Here is a 21971-nt window from a genome sequence, read left to right on the forward strand (position 1 = left end):
ATATTAGCTGACAAATAGTAGTGATTTTAAAACCTAAATGTTTTTAAGTGGTCAATGAGCCTGGTGGAACCAATAAAATCACAGCATATACGTGACTATTTTTGTGGATAAGGATCTATAGCACCCTTTGTGCAAAATGAAATAAAATTCATCAAACACAGTAAGTTAAAATAAAATTATGCTTCTTTTTCTTTCGAAAGCCACAAAGGTTTGGTTTGCATTAAAAATCTATTTTAAAAAATCAATTCTAAGTTACTATATAGTCAAATATGTATAGTTCCTTGGATGCTAATAAAAAGCATTGTATGAGCTATTACTTTTAATCCTATCATGATTGTCATGCCTTTTACAAAAGAAAGTCATTTGCATTGTAGAAAATGTAAAAGCCTAAAAGGTTAAAGCTCTGGATATAAAATTTAGCTAGCTGACTCAAAAACTATATCTCTATTCTCTTTACTCAACTTCCATTTATCTCCTTGGGATTTAGACATTTGGGAGGTTGGGTTTTTTTTTCTTTCTAATTTTGCATTTTAATTTTATGGAATAAGATCACACAACTATATCTCTACATTACACAATATTAGACTGTCAAAAAAGTTTTTTGTTTTGTTTTGTTTGTTTGCTATACTTGTTAGGCTTCACCTAGTTAGAGAGAAAATGTATGAAATAAAAGTTTTTGTGGGACACAACATTTTTCAATTACATTACAAAGTCCGTTATCTCTAAAACTTTATTTATAAAGAAAGGATATTCTGTAGTGGCTTTAAGATGAAATAGTATTACTTTAAGTTCCCAAACTTCTATCAAACTGTTTTTTTAAATACCATAATTTGAAGGTGTTTGGGTAGCAATTATTAAGGAATGGGGGCTAAATGTTATTAATGGTGTGTTTATTTACTAAATTGATATATATAATTCAATTGTTACAAGAGTTACTATTACATTAAAGATGCTAAAAGAGACAGAAGTCCTAATAAATTATCTTTAGGATAGCCTGTCTACCTTATACTTTCTACAGTTATTTGAATGCTAATTTCTGGACCTATTCTATGAGGTATCTACGGTTAGTTCAACTTTAAATTAAGAGAGTTGTTAAATTAGTTGACTTTATTAGCTATGTTTTTAAAATATTAGTTCAGTCAGTATAGGTAATCATTAATGTTAAATTATATGACCATTAGAGCACTTGCTACTGAGTCAGATTTTCAACTTAACAGCTTCCTCTGAAGTCAAAAACAAAGTAATAAAAGGAGAAATTAACTTATTCTAAAATCTGCCCTTTTCATATTACAAGGCCATTACACTAAAGATTTCCCTCTTATTTTTCCACAGATCTTGTGGGAATGCTGAGTAGCAAAAACTGCATTTCTCTCAAAAGAAACTACTTTCTTGTGTGATGAACAACAAATCATCAGAGGAAATTACTAGTGATTTACTTCCTGTTAATTAAAAATCTTCTGGCAATTTAATACAGTTACCACACAATTTTACTTTTAAAAACGGGGTAGAGAGAGTAAAGAGGGACTTACTGCTATACAATGATAAAGCAGGTGTAATTTGGTAATACGGTCATATAGTCATAGGGTCAGAAATAAGGTTTTTCATTGGGAGGATCTAAATCCTTTCCAAATTACAATTAAAGAGAAAAGAAAAATAACATCCATATATAGACTTAATAGAAATGTGTTCGTTTCTGAGAAAACTGGATACACAAATACAAAAAAGCAAGGGCTGTAAATTCACTATGCCTGAAATCAATTTGAGCAAAAAACCCTATATGTCAGGATTTATATACTTCATAATTATGTGCATCATCAAATCTTGAATAACCAACTCCATAATAAAGTAATTTAGGTACCAAAAAACTTTGGCAATAAGCAAAGGACTTAGTACAAGGGTATAATACTCAATATGGTATATCAAACAATGTGAGAAAAATCAAGCAACTCATCTCAAAGAATAAGTTAAAATAGTAATTGCTCTTATTTACAGTAATATTGATCATTTTTAATGTGTAAAAAAAAGAACTGAACCAGCCTACAAGCATTTCCATTCAAAGATGAATGCATGTGAAAAAGTGTGTTATACACTTCAACAACGGGGTACAAGACCTACTGTCCCAGATAATTACCTACTAACAAAATAATACTTCTATTTTAATTCTGGGTTATATTCCTTGCTTCTAACTGAAATCAGCATCTCCAATCCAATTGATAAGAATAATTTTTGTCCAAAATTTTACTGAAATATCTTAATATTTTAAATGAGGAATGTTACTCAATGAAAGATTCATTTTAATATAATTTCGTTAAGTCAAAGGTTTTTTAAAAACCACCAATTAATAAGCAGTTTAAAAAGTTAGGTATGCTCCTCTTCTCTGAACTCATACAACTTGGCATTTTTACTTATTTATAATAGCATAAAGAATCAACTTCCAGGCTGCTTCCCTTTAAATTAAGGCCTGTTTACACCTGACAATTATCTTTATTCTAGAATTCTTACGTTGTTTTTAATAGCTCAATCTATGTTTCCAATCTAGAAATTATAAGGGTTTTTTAATTTGGGAGGGTTTTTTTGGCGTGTGTGCCTCCCAAACAACAATTACATACTCACAGCAAGCTGAACTTATTTTTAGACATATGTATAAGAACCAAAGCAAACTTCTAAAAATATAAAAGTATTATTTGATGTAACAAAGAGAGTCTATTTTTAAAACTAAAGAAAAGTACAACAGGAAAAGAAAAATTTTTAGCAATTTACTTAACTTCACCATCTTCCATGCCAATTTTCAACGTGGTCCATTTTTTAATCAAGGTCTACGTATCTGAAAAGTTGACTACTTGTTAAAATGCTCAATGAATTTAAAAGCACTGCTATAAAACTTTTCTTTATTCCATTCAGCCCCTTAACTAATCAAACAATGAAACAAATATTACAAGACGAAGGCTGACAAAAAATCATAATGAACCTCTCAGATGAGAAACTAATTGGTACTAAGTACACAATGGCTTACATTTAATCCTGTTAATAACCACACAAAAAAAGAAATAAAAGACTCACTTTTCAGTCATCTCTCTGGACCACTGGGCTAAAATAACAGCATGACTAAATCTGACATTGACCCCGTGGCCCTGCTAGGAGTTAAAAGAATTCCTTTGAGTCTTCTGAGGCCTGTTTTCAACTGCTCCAGAAGGGGAGGGCTAGTCATACACACTTGTTAGCCTTCTTTACAGTAACAGGTCAAATTAGAAATGGTCATATACACTGTAATATACACTAGCTCTTACTTTCGATGTGAAGTCTGTACCTTACAACACCACCACAAAAAGAACAATAAAATAGTAATAGCTGGCTGATAAGATGTCATAGATGGATAAAATGTAATAGAAACAGTGAAAATGTATCCAAGCAATAACATTTTACTGGAAATAAAGTTTTAAAACAAATAATCACAATATGTCTAAATTAAGAAGACTGAGACAAGCACCAAGATGAATCACTAAGCTTTAAACAAGAAAAAAACATTTATAAATTTTCTAGCTTTATCACAAAACAGTTTTCAGCGAGCCTACTGAATTAAAATACACCTGTTTTGTAGGTTTTTGTAACATGAACCCACGAATAACATCCAATGTCAAAATGATATGAATCTGCCCGAAAGCAGTTTACTTTTCCCCTTTCATCCTTTTCAAAACACTTTATGACTTCCAACAAAGATATTAGCATCTCATACCTTCCTCTCTAACTAGTGATTTAAAATAATTATGGATATGGATTTACTACATTTGAAAAGATTTCTCTAGTTCTAATAGTAATACTTTTAAATTAAGTATATTTTCTTAGATTAAATAAGATCCCAGGCTTTATTCCTATTTCACAAAGTCTAGTCACTTAAAATCTAAATAAACCAACCACTAGCATATTTTACATATTTGCCTGAAGTTTTTGCAATTTAAAAAAATATATGACTGCCAATATTTAATATTAAAAGGTTTAAATTTCCTATATGCTGAAAGCCAATAGATGTCCATATAATACTAAGAAAAAAATTACTACACACCAAGACATATTTTGTCTCTATGGCAAAATATAAAAATTAATTTCACAAAGTTCAGTTTCCATACTCTTATAGACCTTTTATAATCTTAGCTTATCATATTAATAAAATCAAACAAATTCTATAGTCAAAGAACAGTTACTTAACTGAACACAATAACTTAATTGAACATTAGCAATTAGCCTCAAGGCATTTTTGATTAATTTTGTAAGCCTTAAATTTAGGATAAAGACCAGAGTTAAAATTGTAATACTTATCACAATCAAACTTTGTGAAATATGTCAAAGTTTATGTGAACGCTTAGAAAAAAGAGTTAAGCACTCTGTTTTGAAAATCTGTAATGGCAGATAATCTCCACCTGTCAGGTGGCAACATTTTGGGAAGGAGGTTTTCTTTCCCCCCAGTTCTTATTCTGTTCTCACCCCCTATCTTCTCCCATATACATAATATTATTTTTCAGGAAATACCAACAATCAACTAAAACAATAAAATATTAAAAACAACCTCAAACTCACCCACCTATAAGAGAACTGCAAAATATTTCACAAACAACCCCTACTTTAAGCCCAAACTCAAGAGCCCACTTTTCTAAACAGAAAACTCTGAACAGTTTCCATACTGCACAATGTAATTTTACCCTAACTGGCTTACCTTCACAGCATTTTCTGGCCTAAAAAATATCAAGAATAAAAGTATTTCCATTATACTTTAATAGTTACTATACATGTTTAGCCATTCAGTTTTAAAAGAATCTTCCACCCACTGCCAAAAGAAAAAGGAGAGAGAGAACAAAAAAGAAATCCTACAAGAGTTTCAAATAAAGACTGGAAAAGGCACCAGGCAATCATGACCTTTTAAAAAAAAAAGTTGTCTGACAATTGTCTGTGAAGTTTTTTAATAGCATGAAAGCATTTCACCAGTTTGTGCTTTCCTTAATAAATTTCAAGTTCGGCTCTATAGTGCTCTCCTATGAAAAGCCACACACAAGAAAGTCTATGCATGAGCTTTAAGAACTAATAACATTTTACACAAACATTTGCTGGTAAAACGTGCTAACAGAAGAATTTTGTGTTATTTTAAAAGCTGCATAGTTTCACAATTGGATCACTTTTCATCTCACAGATTATACCCTGATTTGATGGAAATACTAGAAACAAATACATTTTACAAGCTATTTGTTTTTCTCAGTAATCACATATGAATATCAAGTACAAACTTATAAAATACCTTTTAAAATACTAATCAGAACTAGGGAGAATAATTTTACAAACTTATGAAGGCTCTAACTATGGTTAAAGAGCAGAAATTCAAAAGATTATCTTAATTGCCATGAACAAACAATAGACTATCAGTATACATTTTCTTCTTAGTTTGAAACTCTCACTGTTTTTCAAAAAAAATTGCTTCTTGAGAAGTCATTTGGTAGAAATCAAAATGTGAAATACAGTAACTAGAAAATAACAGTTAAACAAAATTTCAATAATGCTCTTTTATTCTCGGTAATAGCAAATTCTATAAATCAGTTTCATATGCTAGGAGCACTAAAATTCACAAGAAAAAATAATTAGCAGACACAGAAAGAAAACTTGCCCTTACCCCAATTCCCAAAGTACTTAACAGACAACCAGAAAGAGAATTTTAGATATTTCACTGCCATGGTATATAATCAATTAAAAAAACAAAAACCCCTAAAATTATGCATATCAAAATTAATCCTTTTGCATCCTTTTTATCAAATTAGTTCTCCTAGCCGATTAGCTAACAGTATATCATAACAACATTTTTATGGTATATTGGGAAATTATTACAATTTCTTAAATGCTAAAAAGGATCTTAATTTAATAAATACAAAATCCAGTTAAATAATGCTACTGTGTGATGGCACCCTCACAAATGTAAAACAGAAGTAGCTTTGACCACATTAATTTGATATTTTAAAGTCTTCAGATATTAATGAAAAAATATTTGGAGGAGATTTTAGGACTAGAGGCCTCTACTTTTCCCTTACATTAGTACTGAATTACCCAATATTTAAATTGCCACAGCACTTCTCCAAGGACTTAACATTCAGCAGCATAAAGTTGTTTCATAAAACAAAATTCTTCATATTTGAAAAATAAGCATGTTTTGCAGGAATAAGCAAACTTTTAAATCTGGTCAAGTTAAAATTGTATGTTTCCAATCAAATGTATATTCATATGTCTATTTGAATATATACACACCATCGACAACAAAAACTGAATGAAAAAAGAAATCACATACCAGATTACAACTGATTTCCTATGAATAACTTCTGAATATACAATAATATTTAAATTAAGAATTTTTAACAGTACTATATACTGCTACTTAGTATTTTTAGGATTTACTTAGTTCAACTATAACATAACATTTTTATTCCAACAGTAGAGCGACCATGAACAGAAAATTTCGGGATTAATAATTTTCTATCAATTTCATGCATAAAGCTAACATATCTTTTGAGCTTCTCAATGGCTCAAAAATTAAATTGCTACTCTTATTAAGAAAACAAAACCACGAACAAAATTAGTTTTTCCCTGCTACTCCCCATGGATCTAAGTCCACACAATAATTCTTCCCAATCTGCAAAACAAAACAAAACAACACACAAATAGATAGGCTAAGGAAGAAAGATCAAAACAAAGAAACAAGTAAAAAAAAAAAAAAAAAAAAATCCTCTTTCCCTTTAGCAATCAACAAAATAACAAAAAAGAAAAAGTGGAAAAGTCACCCAGAATATATGACCATGTAAGCATGGGCACTCTTGCAGAAAACCAAGTCTGCAACCCAAAGCCATGGGAAATTTAAATTAGAGCAAACAGCCACAATAGGCAGGGAAATCTGTATAGATAAAAAGGGACTGCTGAGGTTGCAGGTATACTACTAAAGATCTTTTGAGATTAGTTTTATTAACTTTAAAAAATAATAAACAATAACTGTATCCACATCATACATAAAAAAAATTAAGTTTTTTCCCCTTAAATCAAAATATACATATGTATGTGATATAGCTAAAGGAAGAAAAAGGATCCCCACTGCTAAATACTGAGAATCAGCAAATCAGAAATTTGTTTTACAACTCTATCTCCTTCTATACTTAAATAATGTTAAAAGCAATTGAAAAATTTAATGAAAGGAAGAAAAGTCAGAGATGAGACCCTTCACTGCTGATGTTAACTTAAGTGGTGGCAAAATCACACAGCTGAACACAACTCCTCTTTGACTAACTATAAAGAACTATATACCAAAGTTAGTTTAACTAACCAAAAGTTGACAATTAGATGATCTGTGGTACAACCATTACATTTCCTGTGTTAAATCTGATAATAAAAGAAATTTCCCAAACTAGAACATCTCAAACAGAAGAATAAAGGGACTTACACAACAACCAAAGCAGTCACGGTATTAAGTACCAATACAAATATTCCACAACTTAAGACCTGATGGATTTTTTTACCAGTAACTCACCTATCTAGAACATTTACGTTGAATATTATGTTTTTAGGGAAGTATTTCATATACGTAAAAAACAATCATATTAGGTTCAAATAAGAATACCTTTATAGCAATACATAAGTTGTATTTATTCTCCCACAAAATTTATATAGTTTTTAAAGCAAACCCAAAAGGGGTGGGCTCGATACACGGTATTGAATAAAGAACAAAATACTAATTATATGGGAGTGAGGTGATTTTTCAACAATGAAATTTTATTGACAATTAAAATCCTCCTTAAAAGTAGAAAGTAATGCTATTTCTAAATAAAACCATTGACAAAGTTCATTTTTGTTTAAATCAGACCATCTAACAATAAAAAATGGTTAGTGCGATACAAGGAGTTACAAGATTGATATGGTTGCACACCTTTTCTTTAAATAAAACCTTTCTTCAGTTAAATTTGCAAATTTATATTCTGAATTCCTCTCACCTGACTTTTCAAAGCCTAATTTTTGACTTACTTTAACAATTTTATTTATCAGCCATAACCAGTCTGTTTCCTACATCTTTAGAGTTTCTCATTAGCTAAAAATATAGAAAGAGTATTGAAAAGTCTTCTAGAAATTGGGGCTTTCCCTCCCTAGAGTAGATAATTCTGTAACAGGCGCTAGTTACAAAGCAAAATCAGAAGTGACCTACGCACTTCAAGGGATTCCCAACAAAACAGTTTCTCTCAATGAGTAGCTGTAAACAGCATTCTTTCATCTTGAGGTAATTATAAGTTGACTATATATTTAGGCAAAAGCAGAAGGGAAGAGTAAAAATTTTTTTCCCATTATAGAATTATGCTGTCTTCCCTTAAAATGTATTTGCAAAAGATGGGGAGAGCAGATGCTCTCAAGTCCACCGTTAACTAATTTTCAAAACTATAACTATGAAATTCTAATGTAAAAATGTCATAGAAATAAAAGGTACACACATCAGACAAGATCCACTTTTAAATAACCCATTATTAGACTGCCTTTATATTTGAATCCAAACATGTATTACAAAAATAATTTTTATCCCCAGAATTACATCTCTATCCAGAGCTAATGCTGTTAGATCAAGATTCAAAAACTAAAAAACAAGTCATATCTATTCTTGTAGATTATTTTAAGTGTATCTGTTTAATTTAAAAAGAAACTTACACATGGTGGATGCTCAATTAAAATATGCATTTCCTTATTATCAGCAGAATCAACAACAATCTGGTAACTCAAAATGCCAAAAACTTAACCATGACAATAACTTTAATTTATAACAAAATAATGCTTAAGAGATTAAAAACTTTTGGCTAAAAAACTTCCAATAAGTCAACACTTACTTAAGTGTTAATAACCAAGAGGAAATTAGCAAGAAATTAGTAAATTACCCTGAAATTAAATACAAATTTAGCAAAGTCTTAAAAACAGGATCAACTTAAGAGTCATGAATTTTCTGAGTAGCCTTTACTCTTATAAGGGGAAAAAAAGTAAATGTTCTCATTTCTGTACTTCTTTTGAAAAATGTTTGACAGTCTAATCGTATATAGTTCATATCAAATTCTACCTTCTGACCATACTATCTATAAATTATACTTATCTTCTTAGACAAGTGGTCTCTATACATAATAGATTATTTTTATAGCAAACAGCTATAAGAATTTTATATTCAAACACTCTTTACCCAGACATCAGGATTCAACTTCCTATGACCATTAGATAAGAATGAAAATCTTGCCATCTTATTTTATGCTTCTCCATTTCAAAAACAAACCAAAAAAAAGGCAGACCTGAAGATGTCTAATATTTTAATGGCAACAAAACTAAGTCATTAGTTCAATAAACATGCTATTTTCTTATAGCATGCTATTATCTTACATGCAATTTCCAACAAATTTAGTATATCTTATATGAAAATCAAATCAGTTTCTAAGAGAAACGTCAAAAAAAAAAAGTAAAATTTAATTCTCTCCCTAGGTACTTATTACTGTTGAAAAGAAAAACTACTGTAAATGAATTTAGGCTAAAAGTCATAAGTTGACTTTGGAAGAATGCATAGCTAAGTTGCTGATCAACAATGAAATCACAAAAATTAGCGACATACAATACCAACATTCCAAAATGTTATTAAAATCCAACCCAAAGCTGCCTTCGCATTTCTGGGATTTCTAATGAGATTTTCAGTCTGCTGAACAATGGCCATAAAAGGCTTTCAAACTTCACTCCATTCACAAGTAAAGTTGAAATTGAACATTTTTATTTCTTCTCTCCCTATGACAACTTCACCATGGAACAGTGAATAACACAGCTCAAGTCATTATGCTAATTAGAAATTAAATAAAAAGATGCCCTCACAATAGTTAAGTGTAAGGTGACATGCTACAACTACAGACACAGTTCAAAAGCAGCTTTAGGGATTGTGTAGTGCACGCTTACAAAAGCTGAAAACATCAGGGAGGGAGCTCTTTGGTCCTCTCGGTTACCAAAACTCTAGCATGTGGCCACTTTTCAATTATAAGGCAGAAATTAAACTATACATCCATAAGAAGTATGTCAAACAGCAACTCACTCTTACGACCTATTAGGCCGTAAGATCTCTCAAGAAATTATGACTTGGACTTCCTTCATGGCGCAGTGGTTAAGAATCCGCCTGCCAATGCAGGGGACACGGGTTCGAGCCCTGGTCCGGGAAGATCCCACATGCCGTGGAGCAACTAAGCCCATGCGCCACAACTACTGAGCCTGCACTCTAGAGCCCACGTGCCTAGAGCCCGTGCTCTGCAACAAGAGAATCCACCACAAGGCGAAGCCTGCGCACCACAACAAAGAGTAGCCCCTGCTCACCGCAACTAGAGAAAGCCCGAGCTCAGCAACGAAGACCCAACGCAGCCAAATATATATAAATAAATAAATTTATTTAAAAAAAAAAAAAAGAACCTATGACTGACTGGTTATCTGATGAATGCAGAAAGGGGGGGAAAATACCACCTTGAAGATTTGAAGAGCATTAAAAGGAAAGTTTAATTTATTTATATTTCCAAACTAACAGAATGTGTTCCTTTTCTATGTTAAAAGGTGGTAAAGAACACAAACTATGAGGAGCCGAAGTTATATTTCAAGACATGCTCTACTTTCAACAGCCTTGCATAAAACACACATTTTAAGCAGCCGGTCATGTCCTTTGACTAACATACAACATCTGGTCCGTCTGAGAAAATTTTTCTATCTTCCATAAAGTTGCATGAAATATCCAATTTTTTAAAGGAAAAAAAAAAGGAGACATATGAGCAAGAAATAGGCAGAAAATATTGGAATAAAATAATAACCAAGAAATCTTCCAACAGCATATGCAGAACATAAATACCCTTTCTCATTTAGGCTGAGGTGGTTTCTGAAAGGATATGCTATTAAAATGTTTAATCATACCCAGCCACATATTAAGCCATTAATTAAACATTAACGGTATCACATAGTTTTAGGGTTTTCAGCTTTTATTCTTCCTCCCTGCATTTAACCTGAACGTTAAATCCTATCCATTCTTCAAGACTGAGTTCAAAGAGTTACTTTTCAATTCACTCTTGTACTTTGCCTATCTGTAATAATCTTTTTTAAAAAGTCTATTACATTCATCTGGAAATGATTATGTATGTGCTGGGACATCTCTTGTATTTGTAGAAATGTATTTAACTCTGGTAATAGAGTGGACTTTCCATATTGTCATGCACTTTAAGGTTTCTAAAGGCAGGGACTACATAGCACTTCTTGAAACCCAACACCTTAACGGTATAGTGCCTCTACACTGTAAGCATCCAGGAAGTAATTGTTGGATTGATTTTAAGACTTCAGATTTAGGTTTTAACTAGTAGATCATAAAATGTCACCAAATAAAATAAAATTTATTCAAATAAAGTGCCATACTAGAGACATGTTGTTCAAAAGCAACTTGGGTTCACCAAAAAATCTGAGAACTTCTCATTTAAAAACACCAAGTGGAAGCTATATGCCCATGCTTGCCACAGTGATAGTGAACTCATCCTGTAGTTAGGAGTTCTGTCAAAATATTTTCCTATTACATTAATTTAGTCTATCCACTGTCTCATTTTAGCTTATAACCTTAATGAAATAAAATTTATTATTTTCCCAATAAAGGAATTAAGTTACCCAAAGTCACAGGTAGTCAACTATGGAGCTGTAAAAGACCTAGTAGCCACCACTGAGAACCTATGTCAATTACCTCATTTCAGAAATAAACTTTAAACTAAGATTTGAGGGATGAGTAGGTATCAGCCAGGCAAGGTAGAAACTGATCCAGGCATATATAAAGACCCAGATCAAATAAAATATGAGGTATTTGGAAAACTGAAATTCAAGTAGGTAACCCACTCTACTCAAATTTTAATTACTTATCAAGTCTTGGTTGAGTGCCTTATAAATACCAGGGATTCAGCAATTGCCTCTAGATGAGTTCTTCAACTTCTGAAAATGTATCCAAAACTTTTATGTGCATATTTTTTAGGGGTGAAAGGGACATGACACAAAAACAGTTAAAAGACTTACTGTACTAAGTCAATAAAAGCCATAATTATACTTCAATTTCAATCAATTACTTCATGATTTTACTTTACTAAAGCCATAATTTCACTTCAACCTCATGTAGTGTAAAGAGCACTATTCTATACGAAAAGGTAGAATTTCAATTAAATTCACCCAAGATTTGCTAGGTACCCACTATGTGCCAAATGCTGACAAACTATTATAAAAGAACAATGTACCCAACTGTACATACTGAAGGAGTTCTACATTAATGTAAAGTTCTACACTATAACAGTCACATACACTAGGAACTAACAGGTTTCTTCCACTTTTAAAAATGCTGAACTCTTCATTCTTTAAAAGGTATTTTCCTTTTAAAATCTGAACCTATTTAATTTTTTGCTAAATCTAAATCTTTCAAAATTACTAAATGAGAAAGAAACGGTAAGACCAGGAGTATAAGCATAGGTATAAAGCATGCTTCTGAAAGTGGACTTAGACTATAATACATTTATTTAAAATACATTTTAAAACTGTAACAATTATATTATTCATCAACTATTTAAAATTACTATTCATTCACTTCCAAAAAGTATTTGTTACATGCCTAATGTGTCCAGCTCAGATTAGTGTAGAAGACACAAAAATAGTCTATAGTCGTAGAAATGAGAAATATCTTTAAATACTATTATGGACTGATCTCCAGGATATACTATTAAGAGATAAAAAACAAGGTAGAGCAAAGTGTAGATCATATGCTACTGTTTACTTCAAGAAGGGGGAGGGAGGATATGAAGATATATACATATTTGCTTATATATTTTTTAATGTAAGGACAAACTATCAATTTTCTCTTAACAGTTACCCCTAAGAGGAAGGGTGGGAACAGGATGAAGACTGGACAGAAGGTAGACGTCTCTGAATATTTTTTACCTTGTCTTATTGATTTGAATTTGGAACATTCTAAATATTTTACATAATTATGAAACAAACTGAATTTTTAAAAGGTAAAACTAAATATTAACATATGAAAAGCAAAATGAACCATCTATGTGTCTAGCTGATAGCACAATCACAGGGAGAGAAACCTGAATTTAATTAAGCTTCTAGCTCTAACTACCAATTCATAGGAAATACAGGGGACAGTGGAGTATGTTAAACAGTATCACAAAATTCAAACTCAGGGAATTCTAGAGGATAAACAATCCAGTTAGTATAACAATTAAGTTATAAAGAAGAAAGAAAACACATAGAAGAAAGATAAAGGAGGAACCTAAGATTAAAGGACGTAAGTTACCACCCAACTGCAATAAATAGATCTGATTCAAATAAACTGTAGGAAAAAAAAATTAAGAGCCCATCAGGGAAATCTGAAGGCTGAAATCTGAAGGCTGGTTATTTAATGATAGAAGAATTACTGGTAATTTGTTTAGGTGTGATAAAAATATGATTGTTTCTTAAAAAGAAAACTTATGTTTTAGAAATACATATTGAAATGAATGTATATGTATATAAATAAATGAATGAAATGACATGATGACTGTGATTTGCTTCAAAATAATACAGGGACATGGAATTACATATGAGAAAAGATTGGTCATAAGTTGATAATTGTTGAAGCTGGTTTATGGAACAGTGAGACCATTACGACATTCCAGTTTTGTATACTTTAAAATTTCCATATGGGCTTCCCTGGTGGCGCAGTGGTTGAGAGTCCGCCTGCCAATGCAGGGGACACGGGTTCGTGCCCCGGACCGGGAAGATCCCACATGCCGCGGAGTGGCTGGGCCCGTGAGCCATGGCCGCTGAGCCTGCGCGTCCGGAGCCTGTGCTCCGCAACGGGAGAGGCCACAGTGAGAGGCCCGCGTACCACCAAAAAAAAAAAAAAAAAATTTCCATAGTTAAAAATTAACAAAGATTTAACAATTACTCCGAGAGCTAATGATATCCCTTCCCTCTGCAGGAAAATAAGTTGGTGATTATTCATGTATAACTCCTATAGCACTTATTCCCATCATTTGGCTGTCATATACAATAATCCTTCCCAAACTAGAGATCACCCTCACAAATTAAAAAACATGTTGATTTCCTTTGGTGCATCTTTTCTTCAACCAAGAAATCTGTCTTTCTAATAAATGAGAATTGCAAGACACTCCTACTGGGGATAATAAACTAAAGAAAGTAAAGGGTAAGAATTTTAAAAGGAAGACAAATGACAGAGCAGGTATCATTTACATAAAGAAGCGTCAGGAAAGAGTAAAGAAAGTGAAGCAAATGAAGTTTGTTTCTAGACTTTAGAAATAAACTCCTACACCCATCAGCAGCAAGGGCTGAGTCATATGTAACAGGTACTGAAGCCCTGCGTTTTGGCATGGATTTGTTATAAGCAGAGCCCTCATCATAAAGCTGTATATACTGAGGAAAGCTAGGCTGAGCACACTACCTAAGTGCTACATCACCAAGGCCCCCATGGAACCCAAGGAAGCTAATCGACAGCTTCAGATCATAAAATCAGAAAAGTATCAAACATTTAGAGGAAGTAAAAAAGAGGGAAAAAATGTCTCCTGGTTGTATATTATCTACCTGAGCGTGTATTCTAATTGTGTATTAAAGCAAAACAAACATTTACTTATCTCACTGAAACTGAAGTAGTGCGAAAGAACCTCACATTTCCACAGAGCAAGAGTGGTGCTGCACTCATTACTACAAATTTAACAATGGAAAATATGGATGTACTTACATAGTCCTTCAGATCTTCACATACTACCTCAAATTCACTAATCCTATTTTTTAAAAAGTTTTAAGTTTTCAACCACAACTATCCCCAGGATTTTGAGAGACTTAACTCCAATGGTTAAGAAGAGACTTCCATAAATTACTTAAGCTTATTATATTTTGTCTCTTCAATGAAACACCAAGCCACTTAAGGCTAAAACTATGTCTTTTACCACTTTAAATCCCCTCTATGTATTCTACATAGAGTAGATGCTCAATAAGTGTTTGATCATTTAGCAGTTAATGAAAAACAAAGTAATATATATGGCAAAGAATTACTCTAAATAGTATTAAAAAGGCTTCTGAGGAAAAGACCTGTCCTCAAGGAGTTGCTAATCTCTTCTCTTATATTATATTGATATTTCAAATATGCCACAGTTTGAGGGGTTTGCGGAGGAGGGGGAGCAGTACACAAAATCATAATTTTTGCTGTTTAACAATCATCATTTCAGAAGTATGCCAGAATTTCCACAAACTTCCACTGACATGAAAAAATCTTTTCTCTAAAGACTATTATACAAACTGAACCAGATCTACCCCCAGGTCTATTTATGAATGGGATAATAATGATTAGAAAGTAACAACACACTCAAATAGGCATCAGTACTGAATATATTGCCTATTAACTAGAAAAAAAATAGGATTATGGCATTAGTAGATCAAGGAGCACAGAGTAGGGATAAATTTCAATATGGATAGTAGGAACATACACTGACTGTTTGGAATCAAGAATTACTTAGAATTACTTAGGTCTTAAATATATATTTTTACCAATATTGCTAAGAAATAACAAAGAGTCTACCAGTAAATCAAATAGAAATGTGCAACATGACAAGTAATCATAAAAACCACTGCAGTTAATTGGAACCCTCATACATTACTGATGGGGATGTATAATGGTGCGGCCACTGTGGAAAAGTTTGGCAGTTCCTCAAAAAGTGAAACAGAGAAATGCCAGTAATCTTCTTCCTAGTTTATACCCAAAACAAGTATTCAAGTAAATACCTGTACATGAATGTCCAGAGTAGCACTATTCATGACAGCCAAAAGGTAGAAACACAAATGTCCATCAACAGATAAATGGATAAACAAAATGCAGGTATACAATAGAATATTATTCAGCCTTAAAAGAGGAATGAAGTACTGATACATGCTACAATATGCATAAGCCTCCAAAACATTATGCTAAGTGAAAGAAGCTAGACACAAAAGGTCACATACTGGATGATTCTATTTACACGAAATATCCAGAATAGGTAAATCCAAAGACAGAAAGCAGACTTGTGCTTGTCAGAGTCTGGGGCAGGAGGTTATGAGGAGTGACTGTTCAATCGGTGCAGGGTTTCTTTTGGATGTGGTGAAAACATTTTGGCGTTTCCCTTGGATGTGATGAAAATGTTTTGGAACTAGATATAGGTAATGGTTCTACAACATTGTGAATGTATTAAATGCCTCCAAATTGAACCTTTAAAACGGTTAATTTTGTGTTAATTTCACCTCAATAAAAAATAAACAAATAATCCCCCCAAAACACAGTTCAAGAACAGCCATGCTTCTTATTGTCTATAACATAAAATACTAAAATTGTTTTCCAGAGATTTCTCTATATACCTGATTACCAACTTTTTCTTCATTCCTAAAAGCCATACCTAGGTCCATCATTCTCTTTCCTCTAGAATCCTCATCTCCATATGGCTCAGCTACTCTTAACCCCGTCCTCACTACCCCTCATCAATCCCCTTCATTTTGCCTTGAGAAATCCTACTTACATTATGAGCCACCATCCAGTTAACCTGCTCCTCTTTCTGTGGAAAGATAAGCTTTCTTTTCAATTTATCAAGCTTTTCAGTATGTATATGTGAAATAACAATAAGATATCCAAATGGAAGTATTTGGCACGGTGGACATAGAGAACTTGAATTCAAGAAAAGTCGCTGATCATCATGAACACATTAGTATTTGATGAAACTAGGTGTCATGTTACGGGAAGGCAATTTAAAGAAGGAATAGGCTAAATGATTGTTTTGACATTCTGTAATGTTTTGCCTAACCCTGGATCTTTTGGTTTCTGTCACCCTGCCCCAGGTATTACTGGAAAAAGTTATGAAACCCTTCAGAGTGAGTTCATTACAAGTTCACATTGTTTCAATTTTGATTGAATACTACTTTTAAGCAAGGCTTTTATTCTCTTATTGTTGATTTGTTAGCATAATGATTTCCAACCTATGAGCTTCAGACTCCTGGGAGCTGGAGAATTAGTTATCACAATGGGTGGCCAGAGGCATGCTTTATATAAGGCCATATATGCTGCAGACAGGCCTTATACAATATTTTTCAAATGTGTAGACAATGTTGTGGTTAATAAAATACAAAGTCATGTATGAGTGTACTGAATAGCTTTTTGCTAATATGCATTTTCTCAATTAACAAATACTAAAAATGTAACTATAGTTATGTGGGGCAGGGGGTCCACAAATTTTTTTGAAGTTAAAGAAGTTGTCATCGTCAACATATTGGGATCCACTGCCTAACAGTATTCCCCATAGCACCTAAACACCTTTCCCACACTCTAAGCCTCTAAGTATCCCCTGCCCAATTCCAGACCCACTTCCACTTTCATTTTCCCAAGAAAATCAAACACATCCTTATATATTCCCTCATCTACCTCAATCCATCTGAATTTATTCTTTCTCCTCCACCTCTATAAATATTTGGTAATTTAGCAATTAAATCTCTTCCCTTTTAAGACTAATTCAGACAATATACCTGAGCCCATCTCTTATTTGCCTCCCTTACCCCAATCCACCAAACAGGTTTAATCTCTCCTTCAAGAGATTATCCCCTTCCACCTAAAAACATTATCAACTCTCTCTTATTCTGACAAAACTTTACTTGATTCTGCTCTATGTTCTAGCTACTATCCTATTTCTTTTCTTCCTTTTGGTGTCAAATTCTCAGAGCTGGCCTACTACAGCCTGAGCCAGACACCTGGCTTTGTAAATAAGATTCTGTTGAAATAGCCATCTCATTTTTTCAGATATCATGGCTGCTTTCCTACAACAAGGGCAAAGTTAAGTAGTTAGGCGATCCTATGGCTTGGAAACCTAAAATATTTCCTACCTGGCTCTTTAAAAAGTTTGTCAATCTCTGGGGCTCCAAAGCATGATCTATATTCAATATCAGCATTTTCTTTTGAGGACAAGTGGGTGCCATTAAAGGTTTTGGATCAGCAGTAAAGTACTGAGTAAAGGGCATTTCAAGACTACCAACTTAACAACAGCATACAGGGAAGATATAAAAGATCATTTAGGAAAATATTGCAAGAGACTACACATTAAGCATAAAGGGAGAAAAATAAAAGGCACTTTTTAAAAGGATAAGCATCAATACTAGATGACTACATGTGACAGAGACAAAACTAACACCAAAATTTCAATTCTTGATTATGTGGCTCTCAAGAATTTGCATTCTCTCCTACAGTCTACTGTAGACTTACAGCTCTTCATAGTTTCCTACATTACTGATTAGGGAGTTCCTAAAAATCTTAATACTAATTCCATATCTTCTGTATACCAGGCATTCCCCATGCTTGCTATATGGCTACCTCCTGGGTAAGCAAATCACTTAGGAAGAGGCAGAACCAACAGAGTTGGCCAAATAAGAGCATAGGGCCAATGTCAGAGTTGGATGGAGTACTCACCTGTGGTACCAAGCAGAGAGAGAGGGGAACTAAGATTTCAGGTCCAGAACTGGCTCTAGCCAAACAGGAAGAAGCAGTTATGAATTTGCTTATAGCAGAAGCAGAGTGTCTTTGATATCCTGACATACTTTTCTGATGTTCAGACAGACCACCATTAAAGTGGCCATTGGTAAAAGAGTCTCATGAAAAACAAGCCAAAAAACAAGACCAAAAGGTGAGGAATTAAATGGAGCAGACCCTAATGGCCTTTTGTTTAGGAAAAGCAGTCTTCCTTATTAAAGATGATACTACTTTTCATAATGGCCAATATGATACTAACCTTCATTAAGAGAATTTTCACACCCCACAAGATTGAGAAGGATATCGTCATCTTTATCATCAACTTCACATCCCAGCAGCATCCAGCTTTCCACATTATCGCTTTCTGAAATGGTGCTCTCTTCCTCTTCACTTGAACTGACCTCTATAATCATGACCTCTTGGATTGTACCTGATCTCTCTCCAGGTTTAGTCTTCTCAATATCCCTCTTGCATTTCTTATCTGCCAACTCATTAGAATGAAGAAAAGCAGGAGGACCTTGGGTCCTTTCTTCTGCATGGACTCTAAAATTCTTTCTTTTACATTTATAAATACTATCTTCATCAGACAGTGTGATGACCTCTGACCCATCTGATAGCTGGATGACCTCACTATCTGAAAGGATAATTAAGTTCTTCTGATTTGGTTTACTATTGAATGATTCAGAATTCCCAGAGTTCTTCTCTTCATGTTCTTCCTCTTTGATGACATTATCAAGATCTTGGGCATAATGAACTTGGCTGTAGAGCTGAAATTCCACCTCACTATCAACACTCAGTTCACTAGATGACTCTTCACGATAAAGGTCATCTTCATATGCTTCTATGGTCTCATAACCACCAAACATCATGGAAAGTCAGTAACCTTGATGCTGTAAAACAGAAAGTCATAGAAAGAATATATTTTAACAGCTCAGATCATGCCTGTTTAGTGCATAATGATATCACCTCTTAGAGCTAACTTCTGTGAAGGCCATCATTTTTCTCAATGACATATTAAAATACCTTTTTCTCTTAGAGTAGTACCATTTTTCAAGATTTTCTGAATTGTTATGACACACTCTAATAATGCCCAGCCCCTCCCAAATGAAAATTACTGCCAACAAACTGAGTTACAGTTATTAATGGAAATGTTATATTTCACAAGTATGTTAGAAAGGAAAAACAGGTTGAGATCCACTGTTTCAGACACCGATCACTTTTTCTCCACAATGTTAAAAATCACAAAAATATTTTAGGTCATTCTCACTACTATTCCATCCATTCTTCATCTTTTCCCTGGCTCTGGTTCTGTATCTCATCTTTTCTGGTATACATTCTCACACAGGAATATTACTTCAATTATGACTAAAATCCACAAAAGGACATAATTATCATATTTACTGTTTTGGTGTATATTTGTCTTCTCAATTAAAAAATTAATCTCCAGGCCTTCTGATCTTTGACCAAAAGAATACATAAAAATAGCTGACAAACTTAGTTTATTTCTGTACCTATAAAGACATGTATGAAATACAAACTAACTGAAGACCTAAAATAGAGGTAAAACTCAGCTTTAGGAGCACTTTACTCCTACTGTGAGCACAGTAAATCCTGCTCATCCTTCAACTCTGTTTAAATATCACTTCCTCGGGGAAGCTTTCCTTGACCCACCAAACTGTCGACCCTTTATAGGTTTCCATAGCACTTTACATTTCAAGACATTCACATTTCTAATTACTAGTGCAATGTAAATTTCCCACAAGAACAAATCACATACCCCAGGGGGGCAGGAACTATATGCACTTTGTTAAACAATGGATCACCAAAACCAAGCAGAGTAACTGGCATTTAGTAAGACCTCTATAAAGGTCTGCTGAACTAACAAATGAATAAATAAATGAATAATATCATCAGGTATTTGTTCTAAAGCCCTAATAAATCTAATTATGTGTCTAAAATATGAAAATTATGATGAGATGAATTTCGTAGTTGTCTCCAACTATTTCAAAGATTCTCATATCATCAACCAAAAATCTACACAGATGTTTCAATTAGGTACTAATGGAACACTGATCAAAATGAGAGTGCTGGAAAAAAACTCATTTTTGTTTAAAAAAAAATCAGGCACAGTATAGAGAACAATTAAAAATGACAATTTATTCTTTCTACTCTACTTTTAGCTATACAGATACAATTTAGAAAGACTAGTTGTTTTCTTAGTTTATCAATTCTCTGCCCAAAATGTCGGGGTACTTTTGGTGATACAACCTGCTGACTCCAAAAATCAAATGAACAAGAGCCAAAAATGTACTACACTCATGCTGGAGTTTCTTGTTTTACAGAAATAAAGAAACCAACTTTTGTTGTACACCTTAAACTTACACAATGTTATATGTCAATTATATCTCAATAAAGCTGGGGGGAAAAAGATGATTAAAAGTTCTGAGTTAACAATATTGTATATATGAAATCTGCTAAGAGAGTAAATCTTAAATGTTCTAACCACACACAAAAAAGGTTAAGATGTGAGGTGATGGATGTGTTAACTAACCTTAATGTGGTAATCATTTCACAATATATATATATATCAAATCATCATGTTGTACACCTTAAACAATGTTATTTGTCAATTATATCTCAATAAAGCTGGGGGGGAGACCCAACTTTTAATGCCTTTTTTTCCTTCTAAAAGGTACAATATACCTGTTCCCTTTTTGCACTGTCCTTCAGGTTGCTATGCTGTTGTCATACAAGTTGAATGTGGCTGTCTGAAAAGTAATGCTCATAGCATTTATCAGTTTATATTGAAATGTTAGCTTCAGAGGAATACAAATAAAAGATGAATCCTTTCCTTTTTATTTAATAGGTAAATTAATTCTAAAAGAAGTCAAAGGAATTATGCTTCCTTCAAAATCCTCACTGGATCCATCTTGAGGATCCAGTGTGGACTTAAGATAAAACATAATTCCGGTGCAGCACAGAAAAAATTAAAGAGCTAAATTACAGAGTTACAAATTTGTACTACTCTTGGAGCCATCCCAAAGGAAAGGGATTAAGAAAAGAGCCATAGGCACACCTGTGAATGTATGCCAAAAATAAACTACAGAAATAAAATAAAAACAGACTTCCTTGGGTCTAAGGGTTTATCTCTTCCCCTGAAATGTAGAAAAATGAATTTAACAATTTAGCCCCTATGGCCTTTAAGAGGATTTTGTCCCTTCTGTACTGAAAATTGTGCTCAGCATAACCGGCTCTTCTATTTATGTAGTTTATGTATGCCAGAGCTACGGTCTGCCTGAGGCTGTTTTGGTTTATGTTACTACTTTAATCACATTCAAACGCATTTAGTTAACTTTTTAAATTC

The 21971-nt window shown here is 33.1% G+C and overlaps 1 protein-coding gene across 4 annotated transcripts in view; it reads right to left on the bottom strand.

The window, feature by feature from the left end:
• ZCCHC7 (zinc finger CCHC-type containing 7) overlaps positions 1 to 21971 on the bottom strand; it is a 239448-nt gene that overhangs the window by 215200 nt on the left and 2277 nt on the right. For 3 of the 4 annotated variants that reach the window (XM_060014508.1, XM_060014509.1, XM_060014507.1), the window contains exon 2: positions 18867 to 19497. In XM_060014508.1, coding sequence (XP_059870491.1) covers positions 18867 to 19476 — 610 coding nt within the window. In that variant the 5' untranslated portion in view covers positions 19477 to 19497. Of the gene's footprint in view, positions 1 to 18866; positions 19498 to 21310; positions 21464 to 21971 lie in introns of those variants that run through there. The other variant, XM_060014510.1, reaches the window with a different exon arrangement.

Source organism: Delphinus delphis, chromosome 6 (genome assembly GCF_949987515.2).
Source record: "Delphinus delphis chromosome 6, mDelDel1.2, whole genome shotgun sequence".
Lineage (NCBI taxonomy): Eukaryota > Metazoa > Chordata > Mammalia > Artiodactyla > Delphinidae > Delphinus > Delphinus delphis.